A 15240-nucleotide genomic window follows, 5' to 3' on the forward strand; every position below is an offset into this window, starting at 1 on the left:
CTTGGCTTATAAGAACATTCCTTGTCTTGCTACTGATTGCAGGTTTTGAGCTGAGTGCTTGTATACAGGGAAGGAAGATTGTGGCTGTTGGAATATCTGCCTTTCCAAGCCCACACATTAATTTGCATATATATTAAAAACACGGTTCACATGAAACATGTGTGATCTTGCTATGGCTTTGTAGTGAAGTGAAGTAAATAGAGCAAACCATGTTCAGAATTATTCTATCCCTTTGTATGATAATGCAGTTATGAATAAGGATCTTTCATGAATTTTCTTTCCACTACACTGACTTCTCCAAATTTTGATGTGGCATTTTATAAATATTTTTCTAAAGGATTGTTCTTGGATACAGTTTTTTATAGAGAGGTCAGATTCTATTATTAATAAATTGAAGAATAAACATTTTTTGCAGTTTTTGGTTTATGTAAGATAAACAGAAAATATTAAGATGTATCAAGCAGGTTTATAAGTTATCAAAGATATTAACAAAATAAAAAAATAAATGAATTAATCATTACTAGATAAATCAGAAAATAAATGAATATATGAGAAAAAAGATGAATAGGTAGAAAAATTGACAATGTTTTCAGCAATGAAAACAACAATTTCGTCAATAAATTTATAGTCACCAGGAAAGGAACATACACAAAAGAGAAAATATACAAATCTAACATGTTAACAAAATATCTGCTCCATGCTCTATTTTAGATCTTATTTAAGTTGTGGAGTCATGGTTCAAACTATATGTTTAATAAATACATGTTCCTTGTCTAGTACAGTTTATTTTGTAAAAGGTTGACAAGTGTCCAATTGCCACGAGATTTCATGAAGTGTTTGATTGGTTGTTTTTGCAGGTGTTGGAGGGTCTAGATTACTTGCATACAAAGTGTAAGATCATTCACACTGATATTAAACCCGAGAATATCTTACTATGTGTTGATGAGGACACTATCAGGAGACTAGCCAGTGAGGCCAAGGAATGGATGAAAGGAAAAGCAAAACCTCCAGTTTCATCAGGTTAGCAGTATGATATAAAGTGTGTTTACTCCGTAGTTTCAGTGGTATCTGTGGTGAATTTCATGAAGAGGGGATGATAGTAAGGATGATGGTGATGATGATGATGAGGATGGTGATGATGATGGTGATGATGATGATGATGGTGATGATGATGGTGATGGTGATGATGATGATGGTGATGGTGATGATGGTGATGGTGATGATGATGATGGTGATGGTGATGATGGTGATGGTGATGATGATGGTGATGGTGATGGTGATGGTGATGATGGTGATGGTGATGATGATGGTGATGGTGATGATGATGGTGATGGTGATGATGATGATGGGGATGGTGATGATGATGATGGTGATGGTGATGATGATGGTGATGATGATGGTGATGATGGTGATGATGATGGTGATGATGATGGTGATGATGATGGTGATGGTGATGATGATGATGATGATGGTGATGGTGATGGTGATGATGGGGATGGTGATGATGATGGTGATGATGATGGTGATGGTGATGATGATGATGATGGTGATGATGGTGATGATGGTGATGGTGATGATGATGGTGATGATGATGATGGTGATGGTGATGATGATGGTGATGATGATGGTGATGATGATGGTTGTGGTGGTGGTGGTGGTGGTGGTGATGATGATAACAAAGATAATGGAAGTGGTGAAGGCAGTAATGACAATTAGTCAGATGATAGTTATTCTGATTGACAGACAGAATGGTGTAAACGACGGTGTTTGCAATTTTTAGATAGGTAAAAGTAGTGAAATACAAAGATAACTCTTTTCATTGTTTGTTTTTGAGAAATCTTCTAAGTAATTTGGCCCTTGAATGGAAATCGATATTTTGGCAGGTAATAACAGGCATTTTTATTTTTGTGGTAATTCATATACTATGCAGAACTGTCAAAATGTTATTTATGCATGCAGTAAATAAAGAGTCAATTGTTATGTTCATTCTTCTTTTACAGTGAGTACAGCTCCAGCAGAGAAGAAACCTCAGGAGAAGATGTCTAAAAACAAGAAGAGAAAAATGAAGAAGAAACAAAAGAAACAACTGGCTCTCCTGGAGAAACAACAACAGCAGCTCCAAGAGATTGACCAAGAAAAGATCAGGAGACTATCAGGTAAACAACTATATGATCTTATGCATAGAGTTTAACAATTGCATCTTTTCCATTTCTTAATCTTAATGTGGATAGAGGTAAATGGTTTCCCCAGAATACATTGTTTTCTGTAACATACACCAATGAATCCTACACTCTATCTTGCCTTGTACAATACCTTTTCAGAAACAACTGAACCCGATGCTGATAGGGATGGTGAGGACGTCACAACGGATTCACCCCAGAACCAAAGCAACAACGGAAACCAGTCATTGGGAGCTTCGGGAGACAAGATGGTTGAAGTACTAGAAGAAGCTGAAGAAGGGGAGGAAGATGGATCTGTTTCGAGGATGAAGTCTGCCAAATCTCCAGAGAGAACTTCAGAGAAATCAAGTCCTGAAGAGGAACAGAAAGGTAACACCGGTTCAATCAAGCGACCTCAATTACTAATGTTTCCTGTAATGTCAAAGAATTTGCCAACATTTTCTGTATTGCCACAAGCCCACCTTGTGGTTTTTCACTTGGGTATTGCTGTAGCATAAAGGCTAGAGTTAGCAGCTTGCTTATTTTAAGATTACTTATAAAAATTCATTAGCAAGCTTGGCAGTATTGCCTCTAAGTGGAGCATTATTGTTTTCAGCTAATCTTGCCGAATTTACATTGCTTAATTTTGTTGTCATTTGTTTAAAAATACAAAACCACAACTACATACTTTTGATATATTTTTGTTCTTCTGTAGTTTCAAACTCAACTGATTTTTTTTTAGTAACACTATGTCAGTGATTCCTATCTGTGGAAAATCAAGTTTTATTTTAATAGTTGCAATTGATTGTAACTCCTTCTGGAATGGGTCCTGGATTGTACCAAGCATATGTTGTTTTACCTCTTCTAAGTATAATTCAGCCTAAGTTTAACCCATTGAGAACTGCATGATTTAACTATGACACGTTTTTCCATAGACTCCAACCCACATATATGCGGGCTCTGTCACCTGTGGGTTAAGGGAATTCGGTGAGCCCATGAGATTTGGCTAAGGAAGCACTTGTTTTATATTGCATATTTTGATTCATCATCCGAAGGTGTCAATTATTTCTAAATCCCTTCTCTATCCAGGAGTAGTTGTGGGTGAAACTGCAACCAATGGGAATGATGATGCTGGTTGTAGAGGCGATGAGGCTGAAGAGGCAGATGTCTTCGAGGATGCATCCGAGAGGATACCGTCACCTGTCAACGAGAAAGGGGACGGTCCTGGTAGGAAGGAGGAGCAGGAGAAACAGGAGGGGCTTTGTAACGGGTACGGGGAGGAGAATGGTGATGGAGATTCAGATATTGACCTGCCTCTTAAACCAAAGCTCCCTCTAGATGTCAAAGAGAATGGACTGGATTCAGCCTCTTCTACACCTACCAAAGAAAGTCTCAAAAATGGTAAGCATTGTTGGGGAATGATTATGAAGGATTCTTTATTTTATTTATATGAATAATTATCTTGAATCATGCTTATGGTTTATGAGCCTTAAATGCTTTTTTAATACAATATTATTTAGTTCTTTAGTTCAATCATCTACCAGTTATCCCTAAGTTGACATTTTGATGGTTCCTCCTTTGAAAGGATACATTGCATCCTGGAATGAATCTTCCTCACCCACTCTCTCAATAATCATCAGAATGTTAAGGTCATATATCGGTTAAAAAAACAATGTAAATCTAAGATTACAAGCATGTCGTTGAATAAAAATGTAAAGTTGAAATCTGCAAAAAATAAATAAAATAATGGAAAACTTAAATATCCTTAATACATGAAAGCTGTTTGCATTTGCATTGTTTTGTGTATCAGATGGGTTGTCAAGCATTACAACTGAACCTTTAATAACCTTCCATTGTTGTAAATTTCTCTTTCTTCTGGGAAGGCTTCCGTGGCGTCATAGAGGAGGTTCTACTCCATTGGAATAAGAACAATATTTTCTGCGTAGAACTATGAATTGATCATAAGAAGGCAAATTCCAATGACACAGTTATCCAGTCAGTATTGCAATATTTAGAATATGCTGCTTTCTGGTAGAAGATTGACCTTTTTCAATCGGCAGGATATATTGGGCATGGAATTTAACAATGATTTCAATCTCGGGAATATTCATAATCCGAAAGGAATTAGTTAATTATTCCCTCCCCCTTTTATATTAGTAATTTTGGCTGACTTGCTTTGATGGTACTGTTATATTCATACATTTGTATTAAAGTCTAAACTTATTGGCTAGTTTACCATATGAATCTGTGATGCCATTTTGGGAGCATCCACTGGGACCTTCCGTTTTCATATCCCTATTGAACAGAATCCGTGTTAAAGATTTAAAGGCTGCATATTTTTTAACCAAGTCATCATTGTTTTAACTTCATGCAGCTGCAAACAAGGAAAAAAGTGAAAACAAAGGCAGCGACCCCAACGAGAATACCATTTCTGAAAACTCTGACGAGAGCAAAGACAAAGAGACTCTTAACAATGGAGCAAAAGAGAATGGAAACCACACAACTGTAGACAATAAACCCTCAGACATAACACAGGAAAACAAAGACATTGAACTCAATTCCTTGGGAGCTGATTCCATGCTGAATGGAGGGATGACCCCTGAGAATGCTCTGGCAGATGATGTGCAAAAGGAAACCTCTGGCGATGATAACAGGAGACAGGAGATCGATCGCAAGTGGAAGGAGTTGGAAAATTTTAAGGTGACAAATAGTGGGAGTGAAGACAGAAAGGAGGAAGGGAATGAGAGTGCAGCCACCACCCCTGACGATAGCAATAAAGGTAAAGGATTTTGCTGCAGGATGTGGAGAAAGGAATCATTTTATGAAAATAAGAAATACAAGTGATAATGTTCTGCAGAATTATGTACAATGGCATTAAAGTTGAGAATATTTCTTTTTATGAGACTTCAATGACAGAGTATCCTAAATTTATGGATTGATATGATCCAAGATTGGTCACATGTGAATACACAATGCAAACCCATGATAAGTTGACGAGAGTGATTAAGTCATAAACTTTGAAAAAGAATTGTATCCTAATTTTGAAAATGATATATAACTTGTCACAATTGATTTTCTTTAATCCATGTGAATACTTGATTCAAAGTAGAAGAATGGGGGGGGGGAGATTCACAAAAGAAGTAGAAGATGAAAAACCATATTGTCGATGCTAGAGAGAGTAAATCAAAGTCACATATTTCAAGGAATTCAAGATTTATTGAATCTGTTCATGTAAAAAGTAATTTTTCTCTTCCTCTTTATTCTAAAAATGAAATTTTTGCATCAACAGCAACAACTAAAAACATGAAAACTTATGTGTTTTGGACAAACATGTTTAACTGCAGAAGCTGCTTTCAACAGATCTTGCAGAATATGCTTTTTGTAATACTATCTTTATCTTCAAGGGAAACATTCTATAAATTATAGAAAAATATACTGTTGGATGATGACGTGGATAATGTTTGAGGATAATATTTGATGTCTGTTTCAGATGAAGAATTGATAGAAGGTGCCATTTCTCCCGAAAGGAAGGATGAACTACCAATCAAACTGGCTGACCTCGGCAATGCATGCTGGACTGTAAGAATATATCATTTATTTGTCGTTCGCTTATCTTACCAAAAGTCAGAGCAATATTTGGCCATTTTTACCAAGCATTCTGTCTCAGCTTCTTTTCCTTTCTAATCCTATTTCAGTATAAACTAAACATTTATAGAATGAGAAGGAAAAGGGGCTGAACAGAAGTGTCTTCCCCTTCCATTACGCCCATTTCAGCATTGAAAAATGATATGAGAATTAGAAAGAGATGCTGAAATGGCATTCCTGCAGAAAGATGCAGACAAAGTTGCTCTGACTTGTAGAATAGATTAAGAAATATTCTAATGATCTTCTCAGGAGTTACTTAAATTACCATTCAATGTTTGTTTGACTTGGGTTTGAGATAATGTCTTAAATCTATGCCCTCTGCAATACTACTTTGGCAAAAGCAAGATACTGTAACACAGCTTGTGATATTTAAATGATTCTTTCCTTGATCAGTTTGCATAGATTACAATATCTGGAAATGGCTTTTAGGCCTCCTATATGCTTTTCACACTGCATTTCCTTAACCCCATACTATCATTAACCCCGGACTATCCTTAACCCATACTATCTTTTTTTCGATTCACAATGTCTTTCTTAACCCCATACTATCTTTTTTTCGATTCACAATGTCTTTCTTAACCCCATACTATCTGCTCAACCATGGTTAATGCCTTAACCCCAGACTATCCCTCAGCTCATGAATACTGATGATTTTACCATACAGAGCGTGATTAACGTGCAATTCGACTTCAGTGATTGGTTAATGCTTAGCCCCACTTTCCTTAGCCCTGTTTGTTTTTACACTGCATCTCTTAGCACCGCAATTGTGGTGCTAGCCCCACAATAAGCCGGCTAACCCTGCTTTTTTGCAGGGCCAGATAGTACCGTACTATTTACCGTGCGAGCCCACTTTGCTAAAACATAATGTGAAAACGAAGTGGGCTAAGCTTAACCCTGGGAAATTGGTGGGGCTGAGACCCCCCCCTTAGCCCCACCAATTTAGGACAAAAAGCGCAGTGTGAAAAGCATATATGACAAATTCTTGTTTACCCAACTAATGTAGAGTAATAAAAATATAAAGGGATTTGTGTTATTGGGTAAAACTGGAAGGTAATTTTTATGCTTTTGAGATTTAATACAAAGAAAGACACCCAATCATATATATCGAGGTTATTACCAGACAAATGAAAAATACACATGCTCATGCCTGATGGACTGTCAATAGTGAAAGAGAGGGTGTGAGGCTATCCACAATTGTCCTTGAATTGCAATTGTTAAATATTTATATACAATTTTTGTTTTCAATTCCTATAAATGATTTGGATGGCCTCGTATTTAGCAAGGAATTTTATGACTCATTTGATAATACCATTTTAGTTTGTCAATATGGAAATCAGCAATCCTCAGTCATTTGTCACCGATTCTATTAGTGATAGCGATACTGATGATAGTTATGAATTGATAATGATGTTTTAATGATGATGATGATGACGATGGTGATGTAGATGTTGTTGATGATGATAAAGAAGATGACACAATACTGTTGGTATTTTATTCCACTTAGTACCATCACTTTACCGAGGACATTCAAACCCGGCAATACAGAGCTCTTGAAGTCTTAATAGGAGCAGGGTATGATACAGCAGCAGATATATGGAGCACAGCTTGTATGGTGAGTACAATTACATCTTTATTTAGATAATTCATTGATTAAAAATTCTCCTACATTTTTGTAAATCCCCCCCCCCCCCCTATGTCACTTTTCATTATTACTGTATCATATAATAGGAATGTCCTTAAACTGTTATGGAGTTGATGATATGAAATGAAGTTTTTTTGTCGTGGATGTGTTTTGCAATTATACCTGAGAATTTATTTTGGTTGGGGTCCCCACTAAGATAATAATGAATCCATATTTTTCGGTTTGGTATGAAACAATCTTTCAAGCATGGAATGTGCTGAAAAGTTTAGAAATATTCTGTTTGTAGTCAAAGGACCATATAAGATGAAAATATACATTTCCTCAAGAGGTTGCTAAATAACTTAAATGTAAAATGAAAAAGAAAAAAAAACAGTATTAAACCATTTTATGATGTGCTACTCCATATGATTCACTTCTTGAAATCTTCACCAAATTTTTTCTAGACAGGTTTTATGTGTGCCCTTGCTATTGAGAAGTTATATTCAAATTAGTTATGTATTAGTGAAAGAAAAATATTTTTAAATATTTTATTTTTAAGGCCTTTGAGCTGGCTTGTGGAGACTACCTGTTTGAGCCTCACTCAGGAGAAAACTATTCTAGGGATGAAGGTAAGATGTGTGTATGTATTGTAGTAAATCTTATTCAATATGAATATTTAATTATTAAAATCTAAATCACAGACTTGGCTCATAATTCATTAATAATACAGTTGCAATCCTTTAGACCAGGCAGGATTAGCCAAAGCTGTAACAGCCAATCTAGGATTTCACAAAAATATAAGTATCATAAGAATTCCTAAGCTAATTATGGTATTTTGTCGTATTCTGCTGCACTGGGCCACCCAAGCAATCTTCCTGCTTGGTGCTCTCAGGCATGATGTTTGGCCAACTTCCATTATTTGTCACCTTTTTATTTTTTTTTTTTTTAATGATCAGTTTATTATTCAGATTTTCAAAAGAAAAGAAAAGGTACAAAAGCCCAGAACATTTCCAGATGAAAAAAAAAATGCATGACATTATCGTAGCCATTCATAAGAAATTATTACAGAATATATTGAGCAGTTTTTAAAGAGCCCAATGATAGAAAAAGAGAGACGATAGAAATCCAAAATTCATTATGTATTTTGTTTAGGTAAAAAAAATGTGTTGTCAGTGTAATCTTAATGTCAGTTTATTCTTTTTTTTTCTTCAGATCACATAGCTCATATCATTGAATTAGTGGGACATATACCCAAACACATTGCTCTCAGTGGGAAATACTCCAGAGACTTCTTTAACAAGAAAGGTGAGTTTGGGAGAAAAAAACATGCAGTCAGCGTTTTAGAATTATTTATATAATACTGTATCAATTACACCCGAATCCTTGATGGAGATTTGAATTAATTAAATTTGGAAACACTCTATCATTAAAGAGAAGAGAAATTACAAAAGAATTCATAATATGTAGCCTCAGTAAGGCATCCTTTAAACAATGATCTTGCTTATGAAGACAAAAGGAAATAGATTATTTTATATGTATATGTTCTTAAAAACTTCATTTAAAAAAACATTGAGCAGTTTTTTATGCATCTCCATAATGGAAAAATAGACTATAGATGTTAAAACTTCAGAAAAGTATACACAGTCATTTGATAATTATAATAATTAATGTTTGTTGAGCAATATATAGACAGTTGTCTACCTTTACCATTTTTCCTCAGGTGAGTTGAGAAACATCCAGAAGCTGAAGCCTTGGAGTCTCTTCCATGTCCTCACCGAGAAGTATGAATGGCCGGAGGAGGAGGCCAAAGAGTTTGCCAGCTTCCTTCATCCAATGCTTGAGTTTGATCCAGCCAAACGTGCCACAGCCAAGGAGAGCCTATCCCACCCATGGCTCTACTCATGATGATTGTTGTCTTCTGACCACCACCGCAACCATTGTTTAGAGTTCCTTCGTTGTCATTGTGTGAAACCGTACAACCTCATCTAGGTCTTTTCTCCTTCCGTTCATCCACCAAGGGTTTCTCCCTCTTTTTGGCATTTACTTAGTCTTTAGTTTGGTTTAATAGGGTCAATGACATCCACATGTCAAAGGGTAAATGATTGACGTTCAGTACATGAAAACAAACACATGGGACTACATACTTGACACAAGATATTTTTATGTCCTGTTGGTAGTAATCCCATTTGATATCTCTTCACTTCCATGAAGTGTCTCTGTTTATATGTCACTATATTCTTTGACTTTATATTTCTAGCAATCATTCATACATCTGTTCTCTCTTAACATTTAAATATCCCATATTCTTAGGTAGGGGTTTCTTAGTAGTAATCAGAAAAAGGTTGAAATCAAATACGAGCCTAAACTCAAACCCAAGTTAATGTTTAACCAAGCATGAAAGCACATTTGTGACCTTTGGATTGAACACTTTTCAACAAACCTCATGTGATAAGCGCGGATGTTCCCATGTTAAGTCCTATGGATAAATCCCAATGATGGCTGAATTCTTTTTGTAAAAAAGAAGGGGGAAACCCAAAATGTCAACTTTGCTTCTGGCATCACCCATGTACTCAAACACCCCCTTGTATTTCCTGTGTGATTATTTTTGTGAGATGAATGGAAAGAATATTGAGAAGCAGTCAAGCTGAATGGATTAAATTTGAAATCTGGTAATTGATTATAGTCTGACATCAAATCTGGCTTTTATGGTAAAAGTTATCATCAAACAAAAACTTATATTTGAGAATGGATTCAGCTTGGTTCTAAGTGCTTATTTTGGTTGTACTAACATTGGGAAATGGGTTATCACTGTATTTTCCTCTTTCCTTAATTGTCCCTTTATTTAGCAATTTTTATGAATATTTTCTCCATTAATTTTTCTCTAATTTGCAACTCCCTTCCAGAGTGACATGGTATAATGTAATTATACCATGTATACCGAATAAGTAAAAAAAAATTTCCTATTCAAATAGAGTTACTTTTCTATTTATTATTGTTATCCCCATTCCCCTTTCCTGCACATTGCCATTTTTCCTTTCTGTGAATCATTTTCTATTTATTCGGGTGGTTTTCAATAAACATCATGTCTACTCATAGTTTTGAAAGAAATTGAATCAATGTTTAGATGGATATTTTGTAGGGGAAAAGTATTGTAGATTGTTGATTTACACTATATCTTTGTATTTCTGTGTGCTGAGCTTCCATAGTTATCCCAATCTGTTTCAGTTGTTTCTTCTTGTTTCAAGACCACTGTGTCATGTTGGTTGTTCCTGTCATAGAGTAAATATCCTTCCAGGCAAGCGTCTAGATGTAGTCGAAGTTCCTTTTCAGCTCAGAAAGTTTAACTACCATTTTTTCTGAAAATAAGCTATTTGTTGTCTGGCACCTTTTAGCAAGGAGTATTGACATGATTTTTTCTGAAGACCTGTACTAGTGTCAGGTGCGTGTATGACACCGCCAACTTAATACACCCAGTTGGTATGTGTTGAACCCCCATGAGCTACTAGTAACTTGGTGAAATAGAGTTGTAGGACTAATTTCACATGTTATTTTGGATGAAATAGAGGTATGATTGTGTCGTATTTCTACCCTGTGTGTGTGAGATAGCTTTGGGGAATTTCAGGTAAACATGCCACCGACTATGAGGGTATCACGTGGACAGAAAAAATGATGGTTTATATGGAGAGGAAGAACTCTCCATTGTCTCCAAATGAAAGGAAAATTGTGAATCTATGGTGTTGGCTATCAAGAAAGGGGCAATCCATTCTGCAGCACTCTCTGTCAATATCATCAGAAATTCTTTAAAACTTTTGCAAAGTTGTTTCCATTGATAACCTGTTGTCTCAATTTGGAAAATACCTATTCACTTCACTGAACTGTTCTATCTCTGTTTGTCTTCTTAGAAACTTGAATGTTGATTGGATATATATTTGAATATTGAAATACATGAAACAAAGCAAAATATTAAATGCCTTCTTTTAGTAGTTGAACAGGAGTGTCAAGTTATTGCCAATTGATTATCTAAATGTTTCTCTGGAAAAGAAAAAAATAATAGAAGAATGAATGAAAATAGAATACGGTATGTACAATTGTAAGAATCTTTTTATATTTGTAAAAAGTTTGAAAGAATCCATCCCAAATATTGTAAATAGAATATGTCATTGTAACATGTTTGCGTGCGATATTTTTGCAATAATCTATTCCAAAGCCTGTTTTCAGTAGATGAAATTGTCCATATATGGAATTCTTATGCATCTAACATAGTGCAGGCTTTGTAAATGGAATAGGTTTCATATTCCCTACTCATATATCTCTTAACTTATTGCATTATGTTGCCTTCTGTTTTCAGAATGATCTATATATATACTGTTCTCATGTCATGTGTAAATATCATCATTCATGTAGAAAGAAAACATTTTTGGTGCCTAAAATACCTAGAGTTTCTCAGCCTTATGAGTTGTAAAACTGCATGGCTTATCTTAGAGTTTGTCACACTAGAAATAATTAGGTTTATAAAAACATGAGAGGGTACTATTTAGATCCATTTTATTCTCCCAAGGTCCCCATCACACTTATTCAAAACCAACAGGAATCAACCAGAAATAACCAGAATAAAGATAATGGCATTTCAAAGTTCAAGAGTGTCTTTGACCTGGTGACTCCTTGATACTAAGTGATTTTCCAGCATCCTCAGGCCATGCTTTCATGATGCTTGCTGTTTTCAGATGTAACCTTTTTTCTCCCTCGAATGCAATCAAAATGTTTCAAATGATGTTAGGATATACAAATATAACAAGATCATTTCCTCAAATGACATCAAAATGCTTGTAGGAATTCAAATACAAATATCAGAAATACATTCAGAGTACAGTTAGAATGCATTTTGAATGCGTTATCTCTTATGATTTCACCTTGCAAGTTTCATGATTGAGCATAGCATTTGTGACAGGCACTCAGATTGACCCAAACACTTTTTGGTTGCAGTTGGAGTTATTGGAATGTTCATACTACTTGCAATCCTGCTTATTTCGCCTGTCATGGTCTTATTAAGATTTTGTAACAAATTAGTACAAACTTACTTCTATTTGCTCTTTTTATTTCATTAATGACATGAGATGCAGGTATTTGTTGATGTGTTAGGGTAACCTCTTGCAAGTTTTGAGAGCAATGTGAATTTTGGAAACTCCAAATGTTTGGATTAGGTGCAATAGTTCTACTGAGTGACCTATCATTTGCGAGGTACGTCTTCTGTTGAATGTTATCCAACGCATTTGAAACATGGAATCATTGAAATACAAATGAAAACAAAAAGAGGTATTATACTTAATTTAACTTGATAATGGTCCCATTTCATGAAACATCTTAGTACATTGAATCATAATTTGCTAAAAGCTACTAAAATAATGGTATTTGTTTGGGTTATAGCAAAGATGTCATAAAATGTTATTGATAACTACGTTTTATGAAATGGGGGCCTTTACAGCTTTGAAGTTCTTATTCTATTCTTGTTCATATCCACTGAATTGCTATCCACATTTACTTGAAAATTAAAACCATTAAAATTTGCTGTCACATAATAAAGCTTTATACATTTACAATATAAGCAAAGTCTATACCTACAGTTGAAAGTGAAGATAATGTGATGAAAGTCAAATGCTTTTGGATTACAAAGCCATTTTCTGCTTTCTCTTTAATGTACAGATGTTATGTGATACCAAAGAAACAAAATTTTATGTATTAGACTATTTGGCTGGCTTTTTACCAAATAAGTAAACGGAAATGAATAAAATTGTTTCAAGCAATGAAGAAAAAAAATCATCTTATTTGATATCTTTTTGAGCCCTACAGATCATAGACCCTGATCATTATATCGTAGATAGAACCCTATGCTCTTAATAAAACAGATACCAATGTGAAGAGAGTGTTACTCAAGGCATTTTGATATATTTGAAGCAATCAGTTTTCATTGCACACATGTATAAAGGGAGAGAGAGAGCTTTAGGTAAGTTTTGTTACAATCACTTGTATGTGTACAGTACTGTGTACATAAAGAAATAATGACATATTTCAGTAGCTATACAGAGAAATATTGTTGGATATTGTTGTTAATGGACTATTTTTCATTAATAAAAGTAAATGGCTTATTGCATTCATGTTTAGTTGTATTCGATGAGTTTGAATTCACTTGACTCACTAATGCAGAATATTAAGGATATCATGCTGATTGTTTTCTTTTAATTATTATGCCTTCTTTTCTAGTATTTTGAGTGAGTACATTATTTATTTTAAACAGTTGATCTTTGTTTTTTCATATTATTTGATTGATGAGAATTGGAATGACAATATCCTGAGAATTCATAGGACATTTTCAATAGTATCCTCTATGTCAAATATAAAATGTGTTGTGCTCACATATATTATGCAGAATGAATTGCCAGTTTGAATATATTTCTGTTGTCACTCGAGTACACTTTATTACACATACATGTGTAGCATTGCATATCAGGCATCAGTGATAACATTACTTTGTTCCATTAATAATTGAATCATTATCTGTTTTATAGCAGTATACAGTTGAATATTATGTATCCTATTGTTAAGCAATGTTTGATAAATCTTTAATTTACTATCTAGAAATACACTAATGTATTGATAATTGTACAATACAAACACACGGCATAATAGCACCTAGCTGCATATGCTCCAATTCCCTCCTCCCTCAAATTATTGAAAGTGATTTCTAGTTGATAAACTTTTGATTGCTGTCGTTGATAAATTAGATCAGACGTTAATGATTAAAAACATATTTTAAGTACAGTTCAACGTATGACTCATCATTATTTTACAGTTTTTGTTTTGTTTACAAACCTCAAATACTTAAAGCTAATTTTTGAAATGTTCATCTGCAGGTGTAAGCAAATAATTCTCATATATGCTCATTTTCTGTAGGAATGTGTTGAATTGTCGATCTGGAGTTCGACAATATTAAAATATGTAGTGCTGGAACAACCATTTGAACTCATGTCTGCTTTTCATGTGATTTTGCTCTCAGTGTCTTCTTGATTTAATGATGCAGATTTTAATTGTTAAACATGTGTGTGAAGTTTGTGTGGTAATTCCAAATAGTGCTTGAAATTGGGAAACAAAAATGCTATTACTCCATTTAAAGATTGAAATCAGAAAAGCTGGACTGAATCTTGAATTACAAGGTCTCATTTCTTCAAGACTTGTTATAATGACAAATGCACAATGTCTATGACTAATATACTATGAAGTGGTCCCCAGTACATAAATACAGGTTGCATCCTTCCTTTTTTCAAATAAATAACACCACCCCTCCCCTCCCCCCCAAAAAAAGAGGAAAACCCTCGATATCAATGAGTAGATCATGAAGGGGGAAATTGGAAAGGGTGGAATGGCCCCAGTAAATAAATTCATGTGGCATTCTTTTCTCCTTTTTTAAAAATAAATAACAGCCCCCTCCAAAAAGGGGAAAACCCACAATATAAAAAAGTGAGCAGATCAGGAAGGGGAAATGATACAACCAGAGAGAGGAGAGGGGGGGGGGGGGAGGAGGGAGAGAGAGATTAAAGGATGAATGAGTTATTTGGCGGTGATTGGCAAATATGAATTAATGCGAGAATATAAGATAAAAAAGTTCATACTACCAATTACAAATAAGACTTACAATAAGAAAAATCTACACAAAAAGGTTCAATAATTTAAAGGTTTCATTTTGTAACAATCAAGAATCATAGAATTTATTATACATTGAGTATCTTACAAAAGAAAGAAAATTTAATATCCATTAAATAA

General features: G+C 34.6%; 1 protein-coding gene across 8 annotated transcripts in view; it reads left to right on the forward strand.

The window, feature by feature from the left end:
• LOC121411083 (SRSF protein kinase 3-like) overlaps positions 1-14436 on the forward strand; it is a 59864-nt gene extending 45428 nt beyond the window's left edge. For all 8 annotated transcript variants that reach the window (XM_041603586.1, XM_041603587.1, XM_041603588.1 and 5 more), the window contains 10 exons: positions 858-1020; positions 2001-2156; positions 2322-2549; positions 3249-3560; positions 4534-4938; positions 5650-5738; positions 7309-7416; positions 7985-8054; positions 8638-8730; positions 9146-14436. In XM_041603586.1, the coding sequence (XP_041459520.1) occupies positions 858-1020; positions 2001-2156; positions 2322-2549; positions 3249-3560; positions 4534-4938; positions 5650-5738; positions 7309-7416; positions 7985-8054; positions 8638-8730; positions 9146-9330 (1809 nt within the window). In that variant the 3' untranslated portion in view covers positions 9331-14436. The remainder of the gene's footprint in view (positions 1-857; positions 1021-2000; positions 2157-2321; positions 2550-3248; positions 3561-4533; positions 4939-5649; positions 5739-7308; positions 7417-7984; positions 8055-8637; positions 8731-9145) is intronic.
• The last annotated feature ends 804 nt before the right edge of the window (positions 14437-15240 follow it).

This window comes from Lytechinus variegatus, chromosome 3, assembly GCF_018143015.1.
Source record: "Lytechinus variegatus isolate NC3 chromosome 3, Lvar_3.0, whole genome shotgun sequence".
NCBI classification, from domain to species: Eukaryota; Metazoa; Echinodermata; class Echinoidea; order Temnopleuroida; family Toxopneustidae; genus Lytechinus; species Lytechinus variegatus.